The following is a 21,745-nucleotide window of genomic DNA, read 5'->3' as shown; positions in this document are numbered from 1 at the left end:
TCCTCTCCCCAGCGGGCCCCCTTCAGGCATGTCCTGTCTACGCTGGGCCTCTGAGTAGCCACACGGCGCTCTGCACTTTGTGATTAGTGGTTGAGGCTGGTAGCCACTGGCTGCAGGTTTCCTGGGCGATCCTGAAGGTCCTGGGGTGAGGCCGCTCCTGCTCAGGCCAAGGGAATTCTCCAGAAAAGGAGCAGCTGTCGAATTTGCTGGTATATAATTGTTCATAGTATTCTTTATTGATTCTTTGTATTTCTGTGGTGCCCATTGTAACTTCTCTTCTTTCATTTATGATTGTATGTTTGCACACTCTGTCTTTTTTTTCCTTGATGAGTTGCGCTAAATGTTTGCCTGTTTTATTCATCTTTTCAAAGAACCATCTCTCAGTGTAACTGATCTTTTGTATTTCCCAAATTTCTATTTCATTTGTGCTCTGATCTTAACTATTTCTTTTGGGTTTTGTTTGTTCTTTTATTATTATTATTATTATTATTATTATTATTATTATTTTCTGAGTTCCTTTAGGTATAGAGTTAGACTATTTGGAATTTTTCTTATTTCTTGAGGTAGGCCTGTACAGCTTTGAACTTTTCTCTTTAAACTGTTTTTTTGTTGGCTTTTTGTTTAATGTCCACATTTGTGTGTGTGTGTGTGTGTGTGTGTGTGTGTGTGTGTGTGTGTGTTTTCCAGTTTTATTTGTTTTTGATTTTGAGTTTCATGCCATTGTGGTCAGAAAAGATGCTTGATATGGATTTCAATCTTTTTGAATTTAGTGAGGCTTGTTTTGTGGCCTATAACATGTAATCTATCCTGGAGAATGTCCCATGTGTCCCATGTGAAAAAAAGTCTGTATTCTTCAGTTTTTGGAAAAAGTGTTCTAAAATGTTTATTAAGTCGATCTCATCTAATGTGACATAGAAGGCCATTATTTCCTTACTAAGTTTCTGTCTGGATGATTTTTCCGTTGATGGGAGTAGGGTATTAAAATCACCTACTATTATTCTATTACTGTGGCTTTCTCCCTTCATGTCCATTAATAATTGCTTTATATCTTTAGCTCCTGTTTGGGGGGCGTATGTATGATTGTTATATCTACTTCTAGGATTGACCCTTTTATTATGATGTAATGTCCTTCTTTGTCTGTTTTTACATTTTGTTTGTTTGTTTTAAAATCTGTTTTGTCTGATATAACTATTGCTACTCCAGCTTTCTTTTCATTTTTATTTCCACGTGTCTTTTTCCATCCCTTCACTTTCAGTCTGTGTGTGTCTTTCAGTGTGAAGTGAGGCTCCTGTAAACAGCATCTAGATGGGCCATGTTTTTGTTCCATTCCGCCACCCTATGTCTTTTTTTTTAGGAGCTTTCAATCCATTTCTCTTTCAAGTAATTATTGATAAGTATGTACTTATTGCCATTTTCTTAATGGTTTTTAGGTTGTTTTTAGAGTTGTCCAGTGTTCCTTTCTTCTCTTGATTTCCTCCCTTGTAGTTTGCTGTTTTTCTTTAGTATTTTGTTTGGGTTCCTTTCTCTTTATTTATTGTGTATCTTTTATATGTTTTTGGTTTATGACTATATGATTGATGTATATCATTCTATATCTATAGCAGTCTATTTTTAGTTAATAGATGTTTGATTTCAACTATATTCAAAATGTGCTACATTATTTTATCCCCTCCATATTTTATGTTTTTGATGTCATATTTTATATCTTCTTGTGCTGTGTTTTTCCGAACTAGTTATTGTAGTTTGAGTTGATTTGATACTAATTTCTTTTAAACTTCGTAGTAGATTTTTAAATGTCTGATTTGCTTTATTTATTGACTCTTTGCTTTTACATGTGAGGTTTTTCTCAGGTTCTCTTATTTCTGGGCACGGTCGTTCCTTTTCTTCTTAAAGAGGACCCTTTAATATTTCTTGTAAAGATAGTTTAATGTTGATCTCTCCTTCAGTACTGAATGATAACCTTGCTGAGTAAATTATTTTTTGTTGTAGGTTTCTTTCAACACTTTAAATATGTCTTGCCATTTCTGGCCTGTAGAGCTGCTGATGAGAAATCAGCTGATAGCCTTATAGGGGGTTTCCTTTCTATGTAACTCTTTTTTCTCTTGCTTCCTTCCAGATTGTCTCTTTATCTTTAACTTTTGCCATTTTTAACTACAAATGTGAGTTTCCTTAGGTACATCTTGTTTAGAACTCTACGCTTCCTGAGCCTGGATCTGTTTCCTTTCCCAGGTTAGGAAAGTTTCCATCCATTATTTCCTTAAATAAAATTTCTATATTTTTCTTTCTTTCTTCTCCCCCTGGGATCCCTACAATGTGACTATTTGATCGCTTGATGTTATCCCAGAAGTCCCTTTAACTATCCTTGTTTTTTTTAAATTGTTTTTCTTTGTGCTGCTCTGATTGGATGATTTCTGCTAGTCTCTCTTCCGGGTCTCTGATATATTCTTCTGTGTTAGTTAATCTGCTGTTGATTCCTTCTAATGTGCTTTTCATTTCAATTATTGTATACTTCATGTCTGCTTGATTCTTTCTTATACTTTCTAACTCTGAGTTGAAGTTCTCCCTAAGTTCCTCTCAAGTTTGGTGAGCATCCTTATGACCATTTCTTTGAATTTTTTACCAGGAAAATTACTTTTTTCCATTTCCTTTGGGTTTCTTTCTGGAGATTTTTCTCGTTCCTTCATTTGAGAGATATTTGTCTGTCTTTTCATTCTGTTTGAACTTCTGTGTTTATTTATATAAATGAGACAAAACAGCTGTCTCTTCCAGTCTTAGAAAAGTGAGCTTATCTGTAAGCGGGCTCTGTGTAGACTGTGTGTGCCGGGTGGTTTTGGCAGACAGGTGGGCGCTGAGTGGGAACATAAGGTATTCTGAGCCCCAGCAGCTCTGGGAGGAGAGGCCAGGTGCCATAGCAATGCCCTGTTAATTCTGATTACTCCCTTTGTTTGGCTGAAATGGGCTCCGGGAGACCTTGCAGGTAAGCCAGAACACACCCGGATAGAACCCCCGCCCATCTGATGGAGGTGGATATAAAGAGTAGTGCTCACCTGTCCTCCTCACCGTGGGGAATTCTGGAAGCTCCCGAGAGCTCCTGCAGTTCCTTGGTCTCCCCTATACAGTCTCTCACTGAGTTGTTGTGAGGACAGAGAGCAGTTTCCAGGCTCTCGGACTCATGTGGAAAGGTGCTGCTGGCTCAGTTAGTAGATAGCCATCAGCTGTGACTAGTTGGCCATCAGCTGTAGCCAGTTAGCACGGCGGATTGCAGTTAGCAAGTGGGGTTGGTTGGTTAGTTGGTTGGCAGGCAGAGAAGCGGACGGTGGACGGCGGACGGCGGATGGTGTGGCTCTTGCTTCCCGTACCTCCAACCCAGCCGCCACCGAGAATATAGTGGTATGACTCCCCTATCTATGGCTCTGTGGGTGTTCATTTTTGGCCTCACCATATCCTGTGTTCTTATGCGGAGAGGGGGACCAGAGTCCCTGCATGACAGTTGTTATACTGAAAGTGGTCCTGTGTAGAAATGACATCTGTGTAGGCTCTAGTCCCAAGTAGTTGAGGGAAGCTGCTTGGAGCCCGGCATACGCTCATGGCACCTGGGCTGGGGCAGGGAGGCTTGGTGTGTATGCTGGCACCCTGTTGTTCCTGCTTCCTTGGTTGGGAGGCAGAAGGCTCCAGGCCACGTAGCTATAAAGAACTGGCTGCGTCATCTAGCCGGTAGGCCAAAGCCCCCGGTACAGCTTCTGCAGCCCTGTCAAGGTGGAGGGGACCTAACCTGGGACGCTCACTGGCTCCTGTGTCCCGAGAGTCTCCGCAGCTCCTGGTGGGTCGCCGGGGCATCCTCCCTCAGTGTCCCAGCCTTCTCTAGGGTCTCTTTCTCTTGCTTGTTGTCAGAAGCTGTCTATTCAGTGCTTGGTTGTCTCGCAGGAACAATCGCTACTTCTACACGTGCATATTTCAGTTTGCTTGTGGGAGGGGCGGATTCAGCTTCCTCATATGCTGCTTCCCTCTTCTCCTAGTCAGTTAAACCGTTTATTCACATCTTAGATAAACACTGTCTTGTGTTTTCCGTTCCTAGAACCGTATAAATACTTGAGAGCCTAACGGATTTGATTTTGAATGTGATATACCCAAGTGCATGCGTACCTATGTGTGGATATCTGTGTCTAGGGATAGAAACCACATTCTTAAATGTAACACGTGTTCTCTAATATTTAGCCCCAGCTCACATGAAGCCTCCTCTGGCTGAAGAAGTCAACAGCACGACCATCCGTCTCCGATGGCTCGCACCTGAAGAGCTGAATGGACCTCCTCCTGTGTATCAACTGGAAAGGAGAGAGGCATCTCTACCCGCTCCCGGGTCCACAGTGATAAAAGGAATTCGCTTCATAGGAAATGGATATTACAAATTTCCCAGCACCACTCACCCAGTCAATACAGATTTTACCGGTAAGTGTGTTTGATGTTTGACGTCACTTTACTTTAGAGGCACTAACCCCCAAGGTGTTTTCTATTATTTTGATATACCTTTCCAATGACTTTTTTACTATGCCTATTGATAGAAATGCTAATTCAACCCTTTGATTTCTTTAGCTTGGTTGTGTTCACATGTCCATCTTTTCAGTATTCTGGGGGAAAAAGTAATGGGGGGGGGGAGTGGAGGAAAGAAGAGGGAAAAAAAAAAGATGTGAAAAGGCTGCCGTTTTGGATCAAAGTATTTGTTAAAATTGGCTCTTGGATACTATTTACCAGAACATGGTTCTCAGAATATTACTCTCCTGCACTGTGAAAAAGTTCTATGGGCAAATGAGACTCCGCAATGCGCCATGCTGTGGGAGATTCTCAGTACACATCAGGAAAGTAATGCCTCTACAAGGAATTATAAGAAAGCTCTTTAACTTTCTTCAGCCAAGTATTCCTAATACTGAACGTGATGTAACGTTTTCTTTAAGTATAACAACTGTTACTACACCATGTTCTGGGGAGAGCGTGACAGGAAAAAGTAATTTCAGGGAAAACACAGCTTCTCTGGGCCAGGACGACAGTAAGGGAAGGGAGGTATATGTGTCAGGCACAGAATTTCAAAGCACCAAAAAACTCAGTAATCAATATAAATAATGTTTTAATACAGTATGTTTTAAAGTGAAAATCAGTGCAAAAATCTCCAATTGAATGTCAAAAAAATTAAATAGAGACAGAATCCAACCCTCAGCTTTGTGACCCAACCTGCCTCATTTGCCTCCCGCGGCTCCTGCTCTTACTGGTTCTGCAATATTCTGGAAGTCCTGGTACCTGCATAAATTAAAACTTTTAGGAGCACTGCTTCACTCTAGATACAGAAAACTGTACTTATTTATGATACATACTTCACTTTCTCAATTTTTTAAAATGTATGAAGTATAAGATATACATTATTTTATACACTCGTAATCCATGAGAGCGTCATTTTGGACCGATTAGCTTGTCTTGAAAATGTTGCATATGTTGAGGACAATGAAATGGGATTTGAATTATAAACCGTAGCTCAGATAGCATTGTGTTATTTGTACCTAAAATAGTAAATACTTTGCTTTTATGTGAGGCTGGCTGCTGAGGTACGTTTGTAATGAATCATGATTACGCTCCAGCTGAGATATATTGAGATTAATGCATACTTAACTAGAGCATCAAAACCATCACTGAGTATTAGAAATGCAACCCCTAAGGTCCCTTAAAATGCTCAACTTCTGCTTCATATTTGTAAATGTCAAAGAAAGGAAGGGAAGAAAAAAAAAAAGTAAGTGAAAGATAACCTACAGATAAACAGTAAAAGCCTTTTTCTCAAGTGGAAATAGAAACCACCTCCCAGGCCCAACCTTCGGCTTGTAATGTGTTTCTTCCAGGAAACAGCGTCAGTTTCCCTCATGCGGGTATAGCTGCTGCAAGCATGTCAGCTTGGATTTGCTGGCTGGCCAGCAGACAGGTTTTTGATGGGATCACCTACGGTCATTGCAGCAAAAGATAGAGTGGCCCGTCCGGCATTAATAAATTTAGTCGTCTGCGCCATCTCCCTTCTGCCCTTACACTCTGAGGTGCAAGAGCTGGGGGCAGATGTAGTGTCTGGGAAGCTTTCCAAATTCCTCTTTAAAAAAGTTAGGCTGTAAACACCAGCCCCACTAAACAAGATCCTTCTGTCTATGACAGAGTCTCCAGCTGCACAGAAAATGTGTTTGCAATCCACATCATTCCAAGGATAAAGCAGGGAGATGGCAATTTGGGCTTGAGCTATACCCCCTGAGCTTTGGTGTTTCCTGGAGAAGAACCTCTGCATGCAGGCACCACGCTGGGCAGTACTGGCTGTTATGTTTCTGTGTCCGTAGGTTGGCCTTCCTTTTAAGGCTCTCTTTAGCTTGTAAAGGAACCAGTCTACATCAGGTTATTGGTTTGATCCTCTGGCTCAACTGGCATATTTGGTGGAATAATTTGGTTGAGCTGGGTCATTGCGAAACTAAATTTACCCAGTTAATGAGCTGGGACAATTTTCCAAAGCCAGCTCAGTGGCTTTCCTTAAATGTACGTTTAAACTCAGTAGAAAGGTGAGTGTATAATGAGTGTTGGACTTATGTCATCTCTCATTCAAACCCTCTACAACCCTGTAAGGTAGTTATTTTTACCTTCATAGCACATGAGGAACGGAGGCTTTGATAAGTGGCTGCCTCAAGATATCACAGCTCCTGAATTTCAGGGTGAAAAGGTACATGGGAGGCTTCTGCTTCTAAAACTGGTGCTTTACCATGGAAATGGAATGGAGCACATGTGGACTGGTGTTTGGGAATTGAGGAGGAAGAAATGTCTAAAAGTAATAAATGAGGACGGGAGGTGAAATACTTATCACCCAAATATTCCTTATCCAACACTGCTAAACTTTGATTTGTCTTCCAGTTGTTAGCTTTCTGAGTAATAGTAAATGGTATCTCTTTTCTTTCTTTATTAATTTCCTCAAAGCCATCTGGGGACCATTTTTGTTTGTTTGTTTGTTTTGTTTTGCCCATAGCAATTAATTCCAAGTGTTACTTGAAACTAGACGTATAACATCTGAGTGAAAGTATTTAAACAGGCCTAAGTGCTACGTTTCAGTCCTTTTAACTCACATTCCTATGTATTTTATGTAGTTTTATATTCTGAGGCAAATTTAATGAGCAAATCCTGGAAATCTCTAACACTATGACATATTTTAAAAGCGAATAACTATAAAAAGAACTTAGATGGCTTTTGTTTTGAATTACTCATTTCAAAATCTCAAACTCTAGCTGAAATGATTCCAGAAATAATCAGACAGCCCTCAAAAACAAACATGTGGTGATGTGTACTATTATGCACATTTTGTATATTAAAACATAAGTCAGATTTAACCCATCAATGAAAAGATTTATAAATACGTTGATAACATGTTCCGTAGCCTGAGTCTCACCATAAACTACCTCATTATTGTAGTTCAGGAAATGGTTGTCAGTCCTCTTCCGTATTTGCCTAAATATCTTTACCCCATAGGATATAATGAAAACAATTCAAACATATGAATATATGTCCTAACATTTTGCTTAATATTGTAAATTACTAAGCTTAGTATTATAAACGAACTGTCAAAATCCACCTTTTGGCAGAAATATTAACCAGCTGGATTTTTTTTTTTTTTAAATCCTTCTTCCTTTCTGATACAAATGACGTTTTAAAACTCTAATCTCCAGGAAGGACATATTATCAGTTATTTACATCATAGCATGAATTTCAGACCATGCAGTATTTTCTCACTTCTATATGATTCAAAAGTGAAAGCTTTGGGAGCAGACTGATACTTTCACATGCAGTCCCCGTATTTTTATTAGCTACATGTAATTAGACAGAGCACTTAATCAGTGTTGTGACTGTTTTCTTTTCTTAAAAACTGGCATAATAATATTACTAACATTATTGATATACAGCAGGTAGGGAGATGGAAGGAGATAACACACCTAATGAACTTTGCACAGTGTCTGCCACACAGATTACTTACAGTCATTAAACATTAGCTATTAACTAGTATTCATTTAACAAATATTTATTAAGTGCCTATGATAACACAGGAGTTTTTCCAAGAGTGTTCTGCAATTTATAAAAATCAACATTCTATTAATTTATTTACTGTTACACAGACAGAATATGTTTGCTTAAATGTTACATGTGGGGTATGAATAACATGCACTACTCCATATTAAAATGTTATACTTAATTTTGTTGTTGAAAATTGATAAATTAATCTACCAACTATGGAGACATTGGATAGACTTTTTCTGTGAGTGAATTCATGCTCATCTTCTTACTTGAGGGTTGTACTAGATAACCAATATCTCTAACATCTAAAATTCTAAATCGGTGACTACAGGCTATGATAGTGTCAAAAATTCAAAGGAGAGGTCATTACCAAAGCAATAGGTGAGTTTAAAAACACCTAGGTTTTTCAATAGGTTGTTGAGTTATGATTCCTTTTCATAATCCCATGTTCACAATAGATGGTGAACATACATTGGTTCTTTACCTTTACTAATCTGAAGAATGAAGTGATGTGGGGAGAATTACTTCATATCAAATGGCCATTCCAGTCTTGGGATGTATCACAGGGTGTGAAGAATCAGCACATTCAACATAATTTCGTGATCTTGTGACGAGATAATCATTTAAACACTCATGGTAAAATCTTTTCCTAGTTACGTGGAATGAACAGAACTCTGCATCCAAGCAGGAATCTCCACACGCCGCCCTCCCCCCCCCCACCAACTTCTGCACATGCAAGGGGAGGGGAAAAGAAAGAAAATGCTCATTTTGTGGAGGAATGCGGAGTAAATACACTTGATTTACATAAAGACTTTAGTCCTTTCCATGTTATGCTACTCATCCAAACGAAACCTGGTAAAAACAGAAAGCTGCAGGACTGCTCAGATTGGCATTCCAAAGGTGACCCCCTGTCTCCTTGACACGTTTTTTTTTTTTTTTTTTTTTTTTTCCTATTAGCAAAAACAGGTCCATGATCATTTGGGGGGAAGGTTTGACTATTGTAGTATCCGGATGCCAATCACACCAGCCTTTTAAACTCCCTTTACTGGTGACCCTGCCCAGAAATCAGGAACTGCCTTTGGGGAGATGTTTGTAGCAAACCACTGGGGATGTGAGCATCCACGTGCGCCTGCATGCAATTCCCTTTTATTTGTCTTCGCGAGAAAAGTGATTACTGATGCTGGGTGTCTGCAGATGAGAACTCGGTACACTTTCTTCCTAATAACGCTGTTCAAGGACACTAAATGATTGTCAGACATTTTGGTCTCTCCGTGTTTTTGCCTTCCCCCGCCCCCCCAAAAAAATGGCTGAACTAAAATGCTTTAGGATCCAGAAATACAATTAATTACCGATCTATGGAGAGAGAAATGCACCCAAAATCAATATGCTTTAAAAGCACATATTTTATGTCTTTTGCTGTATGATATTTAGGCGATATTGTTATTATTTTTATTATCTTTAGGAAACGGGGACATTTAAGCCCTTCATTAAAGGAAAACGGATTATAAGCAGTTACAGCGAAGGTACAAGTAGGGCAAAGTTCTTCAGAGAGACTCATTAGTAAAAGCATATTAATTCTGACCTTCAACACCCTTGGTGTCCCAGTATTTGTTTTCCTTTGACTGGGAGGAAGTCGTTTTGCCAGAAAGTACTTTAAAAAGAAATAGAGTGCCAAGTGTTCTTAAGGGAAATTGGAACCATGGATTTTTATCTAATCTTTGCTGTAGATTTTGGCTAGTTATGGAAAAACAAACATACGCATCTACTATATGACCCAGCAGTTTAACGAACAGGTTGTCACAATGTAGAAATAAAGGCAAGAGTAAGAACGTGGACCTTCGGGACAGAGTGAAGAAGGAAGTGGCTCTTGGGCAGTGACAAGGCTCCTGATACTGTTCCATCGGCGATAGAAACAGGAGATCTGAATGTCCAGTGGAGCTCATCTGTGTAGCCTGAGAGGGACACGGACCCAAATATGTATGCAGTTCTTAGCATAACAGAAGTCAGACGAACCCAGGGAATGTTAAGTAGTGACATCAGGATGTTAAGTAGATGTTTGGATTGTTCAGGTCTCACTACCTTCAGTGGAGAGGTAGAAGCAGGTTTCTCAGAAATGCTTTCAGATGACATTGTTGGATGGGAGAGGACCGTTTCGTTCCCCATTCACAACATTCATTATGAAGGCCAAGATATGATGGAGACACGTTATTTTAGCCCTCGTGATTTTAAAGTGGCGCATTTCAAAGCACACGTCTGTAATGTCGCGTCGTGTTTGGAACGGTAATGGTAGGGCTGGCCTGGCTGTTGGTTCAGTTTCACTTTGGAATTTCATCTCGGATGGCACAAAATAATTGGGCTTTGCCTCTGTCTGCCTAAGATGTTTTAAGCTGTATAGTACTAGAGGCCAAAAGAAATTCTCAGTCATGGTCCTTAGTTGCAGGTGATGTTATTTGTGTGTCAATTGTTACCGCGAGAGTGCTACACCCCAGAGTTGTTTTTGTCCCATTTTGCTGTTGGGCACGAGGTTTTGCACACCTCTTCGACCCAGGATCTCCTTAGGCTTATTAAATTTGGAGGCTAATGACTATTTTGACACTTTTACCTACACATATCATTAGGACTTACTGCAATAGGTTTAAGATGACAGTCACAATACACATATATAGCACAATAAAAAAGCACTTTTAATCTCGAAAGTGCTGTATAAACAACAATGATCGATGCTATGGGTGGGTGAACAGCATCCAATTGATTGGATTCTGTGTCAAGGGCAGGGGAGAGGTATTGATGTTGGAGTTCTAGTTTGGAAGGAAGGCAAACATGGCGGCATAAAGCCTGTCGGGTCTGGAGCCAGACTCCCCAGGTTTATAGTCTGTTGCCCCAACATGCTGTGTGCAACTTTGCATGAGTCATCTCCTTGGTGACACTGCAGCTCGGGGTCTTCATCTTTAAAGTGGATTATTGTAGGATTTCAATGCTGGAATCGCTGGAAGGGATTAGCACATGGTATCTTTGTGGTTATTATTATATAAATGCATTTATGGCTGACATTTTTTAAATTCAGAATTTTGAATCATGAGCCGTTCCATTCACACATATCTTTTATGCGCCTAAACCCATAAATCTTAATGATACTCTTTTATAACCTCTTTCTACTACATATTGCTGATCATTCACTTTGTTTTACTCGATCTGTGAAGTCCTGACCTTTGTTTTTTCAGTTGCTATCTTCTTTCTCTAGAGCTTACATGCTCTACTTCTTATTTCTGCATTTCTAGTGGTTAGCTTTAAATTTTAATACACACTTGTAAATCTAACTCTATTTCTTCTCTCTTCCAAATAGTCAGTCTTAGAAAATAAGACTCTGTGTGTCCATTTTCTCACCTACCAATCAGTCCTCAATCTTTTTTATAAATGCTTTCTTCAAGATTAACAAAGATTTTCAAAACAAGGGACTTTTCTTAATCCCCACCATTTGTGCCCCTACACAATATGGTACCAGTATATCCTTTTAAAAAATAAAAAGAAACCAAGTATTTATCACCAGGTTTCCTCTTGTATTTTCTGCAAACTGTTTTTCAAGCCTTTTGGCTCTGCTTTTTACATTCACCTTTAAATGGAAGAACTCGGTCATTTAGTCAGTCCATATACAGATCTTATTCCTTGCACCCCATTTACCAGATGCTATGCTTGGTATTTTAGAAAGGGTCTTGAGCAAAACCGGTGTGGTCCCAAACCTTAGGGAGCTTAAAATCTTGCCTTGAAATCATGCATCAAGTGCATAGTTAAATAATTACAAGTGACTTCTGTCTCCAGCTATGAGGCATATCAAAAAAATCTTCCTTCGAGGGAAATAAAAGAAAAAAAAGCTAAATAAAATTCCTTAAAAATATTGCTGTTTAAAGACATTACTGAGTAACTATCTAGGACTGTCAGGACTGGTGGGAGTGAGATCCCAGAAATAGGAGAAACATTTAGGTGAAGCTTTCATTTGTCTTTGTTTTTCCTTCTTATTGGTTGATTGAATTCTATATTGCATAGTATGGGGGTGGGGGGCAGAAAGCAGGGCTTGAGAGACAAAACATTCGAGTTCAGGGCCTACCAAGGAGAAGGTCCTGGTAAATAGGCCAGGTTTCCAGCTGAAATCCTGTCAGCAAATGTAAGCCAGAGATAGACCAATGTTCCCAATGCCAGGAGTAAAGTCTGAACCCATCTCAACTACCAATACAATAAAAGTTATCTGCCTGCCAAAATATTTAAATGTTTGCTGAAGGACGATAACATCAACTAGAGTCTATAATTTTTTGTCCACAGTGTCTGGTATTGAATCCAAAATTACCATGAATACTGAGAAACAGGGCCAAATAAAAAAAATAAATAAATAAATCCTCAAGTAATCTAGATGTATTGGCAAATACATATATACATATATGCACACATATATTTCGAATGTTATATACACATGTACACATATAAATATATCATGCACACACATATGTATACATATTATCCAGACACAGATTTTAGCATAAGTATGATAAATATCGTCAAGAAAATAAAGATGCAGAATTTAAACAGAGAACTGGAATATTTTAGAATAGGAATTCTAGAACTGAAATTAAGATCTTAGTAGATAGAATTTCAATTTCATCCCAGTGGAGTAAATGGTATTAGACTTATTATTAAACAATGAAAGTTTAAATGCATGTATTGGAAAAAGCATAGTTAAAACTCAATAATTTAAGCTTCCAGCTTAAGAAAACAGAAAAAAAAGATACCAAATAGAATCCTTGAAAACTGAAAGAAGGAAGTAATAAAAATAAAAGCAAAAACCAATGAAATAGAAAACAAAAAGTACAATTAAGAAAATAAACAAGACCAAAAGAAAAATTTGTGATTCATCACATTAACCTAATGAAGATGTTATCTTCTAAATTATCCCCATGGATTTAATAAATACATTTGATAAAATATATTTATTCGTGGTAATATCTCAGCAAACTAGGAATGCAACATTCTGGTAAATGTGTTTTTATAAAAGTCTACTAATAGTGAAACAGTGAATGCTTTCTCCTAGAGGTCAGGAAAAGAACAAGAAGTCCACTATTAAACTATTTTTTAACATTGTACTGGAAGTACTACCCAGAGCAAAATAGCAAAATAATAATAGTAATAGTAATGATAATAATAAATGCATTAAGAATGCTAAAGAAGTAATAAACTATATTTGGAGATGTCATGATTCTATACCAGGGGTGCCAAAAAAATGCATACACATGACTTGTATTCATCTTTTGTTATCGGTATATATTGAGTATTACAATTTTAATACAGTTTCCCTTTCTTAAAATGTGTACACACTTTTTGGCACCCTCTGTATATACCATTCAGATAATATATAATCTGTTCAATTTAACAAATGAATTTAGCAAAGATGTTAAATGTCGTTGTACAGATATCAGATGGTCCTACTGAATAGCAAAAAACAAGTGGAAGATAAAAAAGAAAATTAAAGTACCATGTATAATGGAACCAAAATACGTAACAGATTTAGAAATAAATCTAGTAAAAGATAATACAAGACGTCTACACTGAAAACTACAAAATATTACTATGAGAAAATAGAGAAGACCTAAATACCAAATGGAGAGATATTTATGTTCATGGATTTGAAGACTTACTGTTATTGAATACCGAGTCTTTGTGATTTTGTCTGAGGAATCCATGTAGTCTCAGTCAAAAATCCCAGGATTTTTGTGGAAATTGACAAGCTACCTCTACAATGTATGTGGAAAGGCAAAGGACTTAGAGTAGTCAAGGTTATTCTGAAGGACAAAGCTGGAGGATTTACGCTACCGCATATAAGACTATAAAGCTTCATTAGACAAGGTGGTATAGGCATAAAACACAAGGATAGACAAATAGACTAACGATATACTGCCATATATGTATCCAAACAAATGCTTACATATGTGTACCAAAAACATGCGCGAGGTTGTTCGTAGAAAGTTGAATAATAATAATCAAAAGCTGTTAACCCAAATTTCCATCAACAATAGAACGGACGATAAATTCTAGAGTATGGACCACATGTAGCAGTAAAAACGGAGTGACTATTGCTGCTCACAACAACATGGGAAATGGCATGTCCTGTTACTGAGTGAAAGAGGCTAGAAACAAAAGAGTGAATTTTTCCATTTATATAAATTTCAAACATAGGAAAATGAATCAGTGGTGATAGAAGCAGAAAATGGGGTGATAGCAGCAGAACATGGGGTGATAGCCCAAAGGAAGCAAAGAGGAGACTTGTGAAAGTCTGAAATTATTCTGTATATTAGTCTGAGAGGTGTTTGTGTATGTATTTACTTTGTAAATGTCCAGCCATCGAAATATATCCTGGTGATTTGTGCATTTCATTGTTATGTTACAATTTGAAAAGAGTCCAAAAGTAACATGTAGAAAAGTATAACAAAAGGTACCAGGAACATGCAACCCAGTTTAAGAGGATTGATAAAAGCCTCCCAAAGGAAGAGTTTTAGAATCTGAAAAAGGCTGTTTGAGTTAGCTAGGCAGAAAAGGGACGTAGAGCAGATTAGGTAGAGAAAGTAGCACATGTAAGAGTTTTGATGTGGGAGAGGGTATGGTATATAAATAAACAAATGAACAAAGACACAAAATGGAGAGAATCCACTACAGACAGAGCATGCAAAGCCAAGGAAAATGGAACTCAACGAGGTGGAAATACAAGAAGGGGCCAAATCATGCAGGGTCTTTTAAGACCACCACATCAAGGGTTTTAAACTTAATTTTGTTATCATTACAAGACCATTTTGTAGGCTGGGGTCTGATGCCAAGAATATTTTTAATAAGGGTTTGCTAAATTACACTGATATTTTTTACTGAGATCATACATATACTTTTTATTGACTAAAAGTGACCATTTGGTTAAATATTATCTACAGAATGTCTCAAAAATGTTAGAAGACCACACACACACACACACACACACACACACACACACGTGGTCTTCTAATATTATATACTATATATATATATATATATATATATATATATATATATATATATATATATAAATTGCCCAGATAAGTGGTTAAAAACAGAAAATTCTGAATCCCATCACATATCTATTGCATCCTAATCCCTGGGGAAGTAGCTAGAAAGTTACATTTTGACAAGATATCCATATATATTATGTTAAACACACACCTAGTATATGATCCAGCTATTCCTCTCAGGGATATTTGTCTGAAAGAAATGAAAGAATTTGTCGACATAAAACGCATGCACATAAATATTCATGAACCTATATTCACCATAGCCCCATCAATCGATGAATGGATACACAAATATAGTACATGCATGCAATGATATTCCTCAACAATACAAAGGAATACATGAGAGGTGGACAAGTCTCAGTTGATACGCTGAGTAAAGAAGGCAGAAGAGTACTTAATGCTAATTACATTTCTATAAAGTTCTTAAAAACACAAATAATAGTGACAGAAGATCAGTGATTGCCTGGGACTGAGAAAGAGAGGGTGAGGAAGTGTCTGGAGTAATCTTAGTGGTTTCACAGGGACCCATCTTTAAGCACTCACTGAACTGTACCCTTTGCATGGATGAAGTTTATTGCATGTAAATTACACCTTACTGAAATGGATAAAATCAAAAGTTCTCCAGATGATTCTTGAAACATTCAGGAATGAGAACCATTGACCTACATTGTAATAGAAAATTGCGTTAGAGAAAAATCAATTTTTATGTTATTTAATTTACTGTTCCGAATGTCTTTAGATAGAGACTAAAGCAATGTAGTATATGCTTAGGCTCAGCCCTCCACATTTCACCTGAAACAAATTGGTATCCACTATGTGTTATAAGACAGGAAAATGAGTTTTACTAAGCTATGATAATAGCAAGAATCTGCATAATACTAAAAAAAACATTGTTTTTCTCCACAGAATTGAGTTTCTTTTGATCTCATTCACATTAGGACAGAACTTTTCAGAAACAGAAAGGGCTGTCATTTGTCTATGTTTCCGGGGTGTTATCATAAGGAACAATTGAATCAGTAAAAGTAGGAAATAACAGTTCGCATCTTCCCTAGACCAGTTCTTGCGCTGATGGTATTGCCCCTCTGTGATGTATTTATCATAGCTCATATACTTGGTGTTAATATGCTATGTTATTGAGATTAACTGGGAAAGTAGTTTGCTGAAAACAGATTTCTTCTGCATACTTGCAAATTCAGTAGTCAGAAAAAAAAATAGAGAAATATAATTAAGGATTGCAAAATCAATTTGACCCTCACTTAAAATGTGTTGAGTGAAGGCATAGTGGCGACCTACACCTGATGCTTCTCTCTCCTTGTTTACTTCATAGAACTATGCAAATCAGAACTTTAATTTACAGAGCTGTTCATGCCTCATTAAAAACTTTCAGCAAGGAGCCTACTTTGAGGGTCCCTTTTCCCTTGTTTCTAGTATGCGACATCTCTGTTTTGTGGGCATGTGTAGGACAATGCACGTAGGAATACAGTCTAAAGGGCGTATATGATATGAAAGCTTTCTGAACATTACATCTCAGAGAAAGACACTGGCAGTGTCTGTTAGTTGTTTTCCAAAGTGATTAATTTCTCCTTTTACTTTCTTGTTGTTTTTGTTAGTTTCTGTTATGTGCTATTAGATTGAGGAGATGGCTGGAATCCAGTAGACTTGTTTCCTGCTCTCACATGTCTTATGGGAATGGAATCTATGGTTGTTTGACTGGTTTTAGCCATTAAAATACACTGTTATTTCTCTACCCGATAGTTTGCTATAGCCAAAACCTAGAAAACAACAACAATAAAACGTTTGTAAATACTGTATTAGGACTTAACCTCAACATAGCTAGATAGATAGCCTGCGGTGTAGACATAGATTTGGTACTTGTTTCAGACATCCTCCAGTTCTTGGTCTTGCACTCAGCTATCCCATCTTACTCATTGCCCTTGTCTCCCTCAAGAAGGAAAACGTGACCACCTGCTTTGTACCTTGTACCTTGCTCTACTGGTCACTGTCAGCACAAGTATGAATGTCTGACCAGAACAGAATTGATCGGTTCTCACAGGAATTTGGAGTTGGGTCTTCCCTGCGCTGTGCTGTGTTCCCAGACCTGAGTTTTAGAACACACTATTCTATCTGGGTGATAAATTCCTTCTTTTGCCCAGAGTACCTTGAGTCTAAACATGCAGCCAGAGATTCTTAATTTGTAAGAAGCCACCAGTATATGAATGGAAACCGAAGCCATGGAAATAGATTAAATACACAGGCCAAAGGATAGACCAGGGATACTCGGTGAAAGATAACCAGGAAGGAATAGCCGCATATGTGAATGAAGCACCTGACTGAGAGTCATGGATAGTTGCATGAAGTAGGTAATAGTAACCAACTTAAAGTATTTCCCAGTGGTCAGGTAAACTAACATCTGAAATCGATGGTGGAATTTTATCATTTCTAAATTTATTTGTTAATTAGAGTTGACATACAATATTGTATTAGTTTTGGGTGTACACTTAGTGATTAGATAGCTATACCTTACAGAATGATGGTCACGATAAGTCTACTACCCATCTGTCACCATACATAGTTATCGTGATATTATTGACTCTATTCCCTATGCTGTACTTCCCAACCCTGTGACTATTTTTATAACATAAAAATACTGAATCCCCTTCATCTTTTTTTGCCCATCCCCCACACTTCCTTCCCATCTGGCAACCGCTGGTTTGTTTTCTGTATCTATGAGTTTCTGTTTGGTTTGGTTTGTTCTTTTTTCTTTTTCTTTCTTTCTTATTTTATTGTTTGATTCCACATGTAAGTGAAAAAAATACTATCCTTGTCTTTCTCTACCTGAGTTACTTCCCTTAGCACAATGCCCTCTAGTTTCATTCATGATGACCCAAATGGCAAGATTGTGTTTTTCTTATGGCTGAATAAGTTTCCTGGGTGTTGTGTGTATGTGTGTGTGAGACATCCTCTTTATACAGTCATCTATTGATGGATGGTTGCTTCAATATCTTGGTTATTCTAAATAATTCTGTAATGAACATAGGGATGTGTATATCTTTTTGAACTGGTGCTTTTGGTTCCTTCGGATAAATAACTGGAAGTGGGGTTGCTACATCCTATGGTAGATCTATGTTTATTTAGTTGTTTGAGGAATCTCCATACTGTTTTCCATAGTGACTGCAGCAGTTTACAACTTCACTAACAGTGCAGAAGGGTTCCCTTTTCTCCACATCCTGGCCAACACTTATTCTTTGTCGTCTTTTTGATAATAGCCATTCTGACAGGTGTGAAGTGATACCTCATTGTGGTTTGGATTTGCATTTTCCTGATGATTAGTGATGTTGAGCATCTTTTCATGTATCCATTGGCCATCTGTATGTCCTCTTTGGAGAAATGTCTATTCAGATCCTCTGCCCATGTATTAATTGCATTGTTGTTGGGTTTTTTTTTATGTTGAATTGTATGAGCTCTTTATGTATTTTGCACCTTAACCCTATATCAGATATATTATTGCAAGTATATCTTCTATTCAGTAGGTTGCTTTTTCATTTTGTTGATGATTTCCTTTATGACACAAAAGTTTTGGTGGTTTGATGTAGTCTCATTTGTTTATTTTTGCTTTTGTTGCCTTTGCCCTGGGAGACATATCCAAAATGATATTACTAAGACCAATATTAAAGAGTTTACTTCCTGTTTTTGATTCTAGGACTTTTATGGCTTTTAGTCTTACAATTAAGTATTTAATCCATTTAGAGTTTATTTGTGTATATGGTGTAAGAAAAGTGGTCTAGTTTCATTTTTTTGCATGCATCTGGACAGTTTTACCGAAACAATTTATTGAAGAGACTGTCTTTACTCCAGATTTTGTCATTTTATATCTCTATGCCCTAACCACCTGACTAAACTATTTTTAAAAATGTATTTTGTAATTCTTAGGCTCTTCTTGAAATTACTACTATACCAGGAATTTCTAATATGTACTTGATAACTGAGCAACCAAAATTTATTGGGTCTTATTTTCAAAAGGTAGGTAGTTATTTTAGCCAATGGTATTTTTTTTAATTAAATTTATTTGGGTGACAATGGTAGGTGTTTTGGTTAGTTTGGCTTTGTATATTTTCGATGAAAAGCCATACTACAGATATGTTTGCCAAGTGTTAGGAAAAGAAAAATCTGCAGTCCAGGATGCATAATTTATTCTGGCATAGTTAAAATTCTAGGAGACTCCCTTGCTCTTTCCTTGATCTTTTTTCCCTTCTGCCTGAAAGGGCTGTGTTGAAACTACGGGTCATTTCTCATCTGAATAGCAAAGAAAGATTAGCTACCTTGTTACTGATACACTTGATATTTTTCTCACTGCCTAACATTGTGGCAACAGATTTTTTTTACCACTCTGATAAGATAAAATGTTCATAATACTTAGAGGATAAAAGGTTTCATTATTACCTCAGATCCCTTTAAATTTAATCTCCTGATCTGCAAGAGATTACAATTTTTGCTCTCATTTACTAGTTACCCCAGAAGGAAGTCCCGATATATCTACTGGGTTCCTGGCTTGTATTTTGACAGTCAGAACAGCAGGTAGGTTTTTTTTTTCTGCTCAGGAGATACAATAGAAGCTCAGGGCTTCCTACTTTGTAGTCACTGACCTTGTTAAATCCTTTTATATTTTCTTTATATTTGGTCCTGAAAAATAAAATATTAAGCAAGTTTGACAGCCCAGCTAAATTCTGTAAGGTCATCTATCACATTACATACAGTAATTGATTTTAAGTTAATTGGTCACTAGTTTCATGATTCGTGTTTCTGGTTTTCTGGTAGAATTTCCAGAAACGTCCATGTAAATGAAGAGATATATTATGTAAATAAAATTCAGTAAAACCTTTTTTTACTCATGTCATTGTAAATACTTGCTTTTAAAAAGCTAATTTTGTGTCCGTTAAGTAATCCTAGTGGGATCACCATGGATTTTCTATTCTTCAATATATTTAAATCATGAACGGAAAGATCATATTTTTCATCAAATCAAATCAATCAAAATAAATTTTAAAGAATACTATTTCTGGGTACAAGTAATATTCATAGCTCCACTCCCTATTTGTGAAGCACCTAATATTGATGAAATGCTGTCCTAGGTAATATGACTAAAAGGAAGATTAGTAAGTTAATTTTACTAATTCTTGTCCTCTAGAGTTCTAATTTATGCTAGGTAACATCTTAGAAAAAGTCAATAGTATGATGCTGTTATTAAAAAAAAGAAGGAAGAAGAGGAAGAGGAGGAGGAGGAGAAAAGAAGGTAATGCTCTCTTTGTTGTATTAACAGAATTGTCAAGGATAAAATAAATAAGGCAACTATTGGACTCCACTTGGCATTCCTTAAACCTTGGTAGGAGTACTATGTTCCATTTGGGATGGAGCACTTTAAAAAACGACACATGTTTTCCAGAGGTTTCAAAAGAGAGCAACAAAAGATGCTGAAGTGCTTCGATAGTGGGACTTCCGAGAAAAGGCAGAGAAACGGGAGAATGTTCAGTCTTAAGGAGGAAAGACAGAGGGGACACATAACTGTTTACAGATATGTGAAAGGTGTTATGAAGAGGATGGGCCTGTTTTTCTCATTAGTCAAAGAAGGTAGTACAAGAAATAATGGGTTTAACACATGTGGGGGGAGTTCAGGTTAAAGATTAGGTTAGATTAGATTAGGTACAATTTAAACAGTTAAATTTTCAGAGTCCAAGCATAATTAACCTGTGGGGACTAAATTAAGTTAGACTTGGCTTAAGACTATAAGAGTAAAAACAAATCAGATTTGAATGAAGCGGTTAATAATTAAGCGCCCTTACATTTGGATAAAATGGTAACGTATTTTAAAATACTTTCACATATGTTGTTTCACAGATCTTTCAACAATCTTAGGAAACTGTGTGTTGGTATGTATGTGGGTGGGCGTTGGTAATCAACTGGTGTTCCAGCTGAGGAAGTAGAATTTCAGAGAGGTTAAATGTTGGCCCCCCACAAATAAGATAAATCCAGTAAGTGGTGTCGGATGAGACAAGTGGTGTCTGGAAGCCAGTGCTTCAGATCTTTTTTCCCCATCAACTCTTGCTACCTTTTCATTTATGATGTAATTTTCATTGTGGGGAATGATCATTCAATCAGTCGGGAGTATTGTTTTGTTTTTGTGTTATTGGCTACGAAGTTGCCAAGAATGCGCCGTGAGTTTCCTTTTTTTTCATAATAATTAGCTAAGGTGAGAACTGGGCAATGCGTAACTATAAAACTGTAGATCGAGTAGCAATTTTGTTCACAAAGAGGAACAAGGCATGTGTTTGAACGTACACCTATTTTATTCATATCTGTTGTTTTTTGCTGTTTACCCTTGTGGAATGAATTCAACACTTTGGTGTTAAGTTTTGACACATCACGGAATCAAATAGAGTCTCAGGAGCTCAGGAAATAGGATGAGACTCCTCTTCCATTACCTAGTAGTGGAGACCTTTTCATTTCACCTTTTTTGAATTCTATACTCCTTATCTGTAGAATGAAAATTATAATATCCTCTGGTTCTTCCATACTTACAATGAGGATCAAATGAGAAAATTGATACG

General features: G+C 37.3%; 1 protein-coding gene across 1 annotated transcript in view; it reads left to right on the top strand.

Moving 5' to 3' along the window:
- Window positions 1–21,745, top strand: part of USH2A (usherin) — a 559,517-nt gene that overhangs the window by 168,067 nt on the left and 369,705 nt on the right. The window contains exon 20 of the mRNA XM_033099662.1: window positions 4,216–4,446. Coding sequence (XP_032955553.1) covers window positions 4,216–4,446 — 231 coding nt within the window. The remainder of the gene's footprint in view (window positions 1–4,215; window positions 4,447–21,745) is intronic.

Source organism: Rhinolophus ferrumequinum, chromosome 27, assembly GCF_004115265.2.
Source record: "Rhinolophus ferrumequinum isolate MPI-CBG mRhiFer1 chromosome 27, mRhiFer1_v1.p, whole genome shotgun sequence".
Classification (NCBI taxonomy): domain Eukaryota; kingdom Metazoa; phylum Chordata; class Mammalia; order Chiroptera; family Rhinolophidae; genus Rhinolophus; species Rhinolophus ferrumequinum.
The sequence above is the reverse complement of the archived record's forward strand: the minus strand, read 5'-3'. Positions and strand labels throughout refer to the sequence as shown.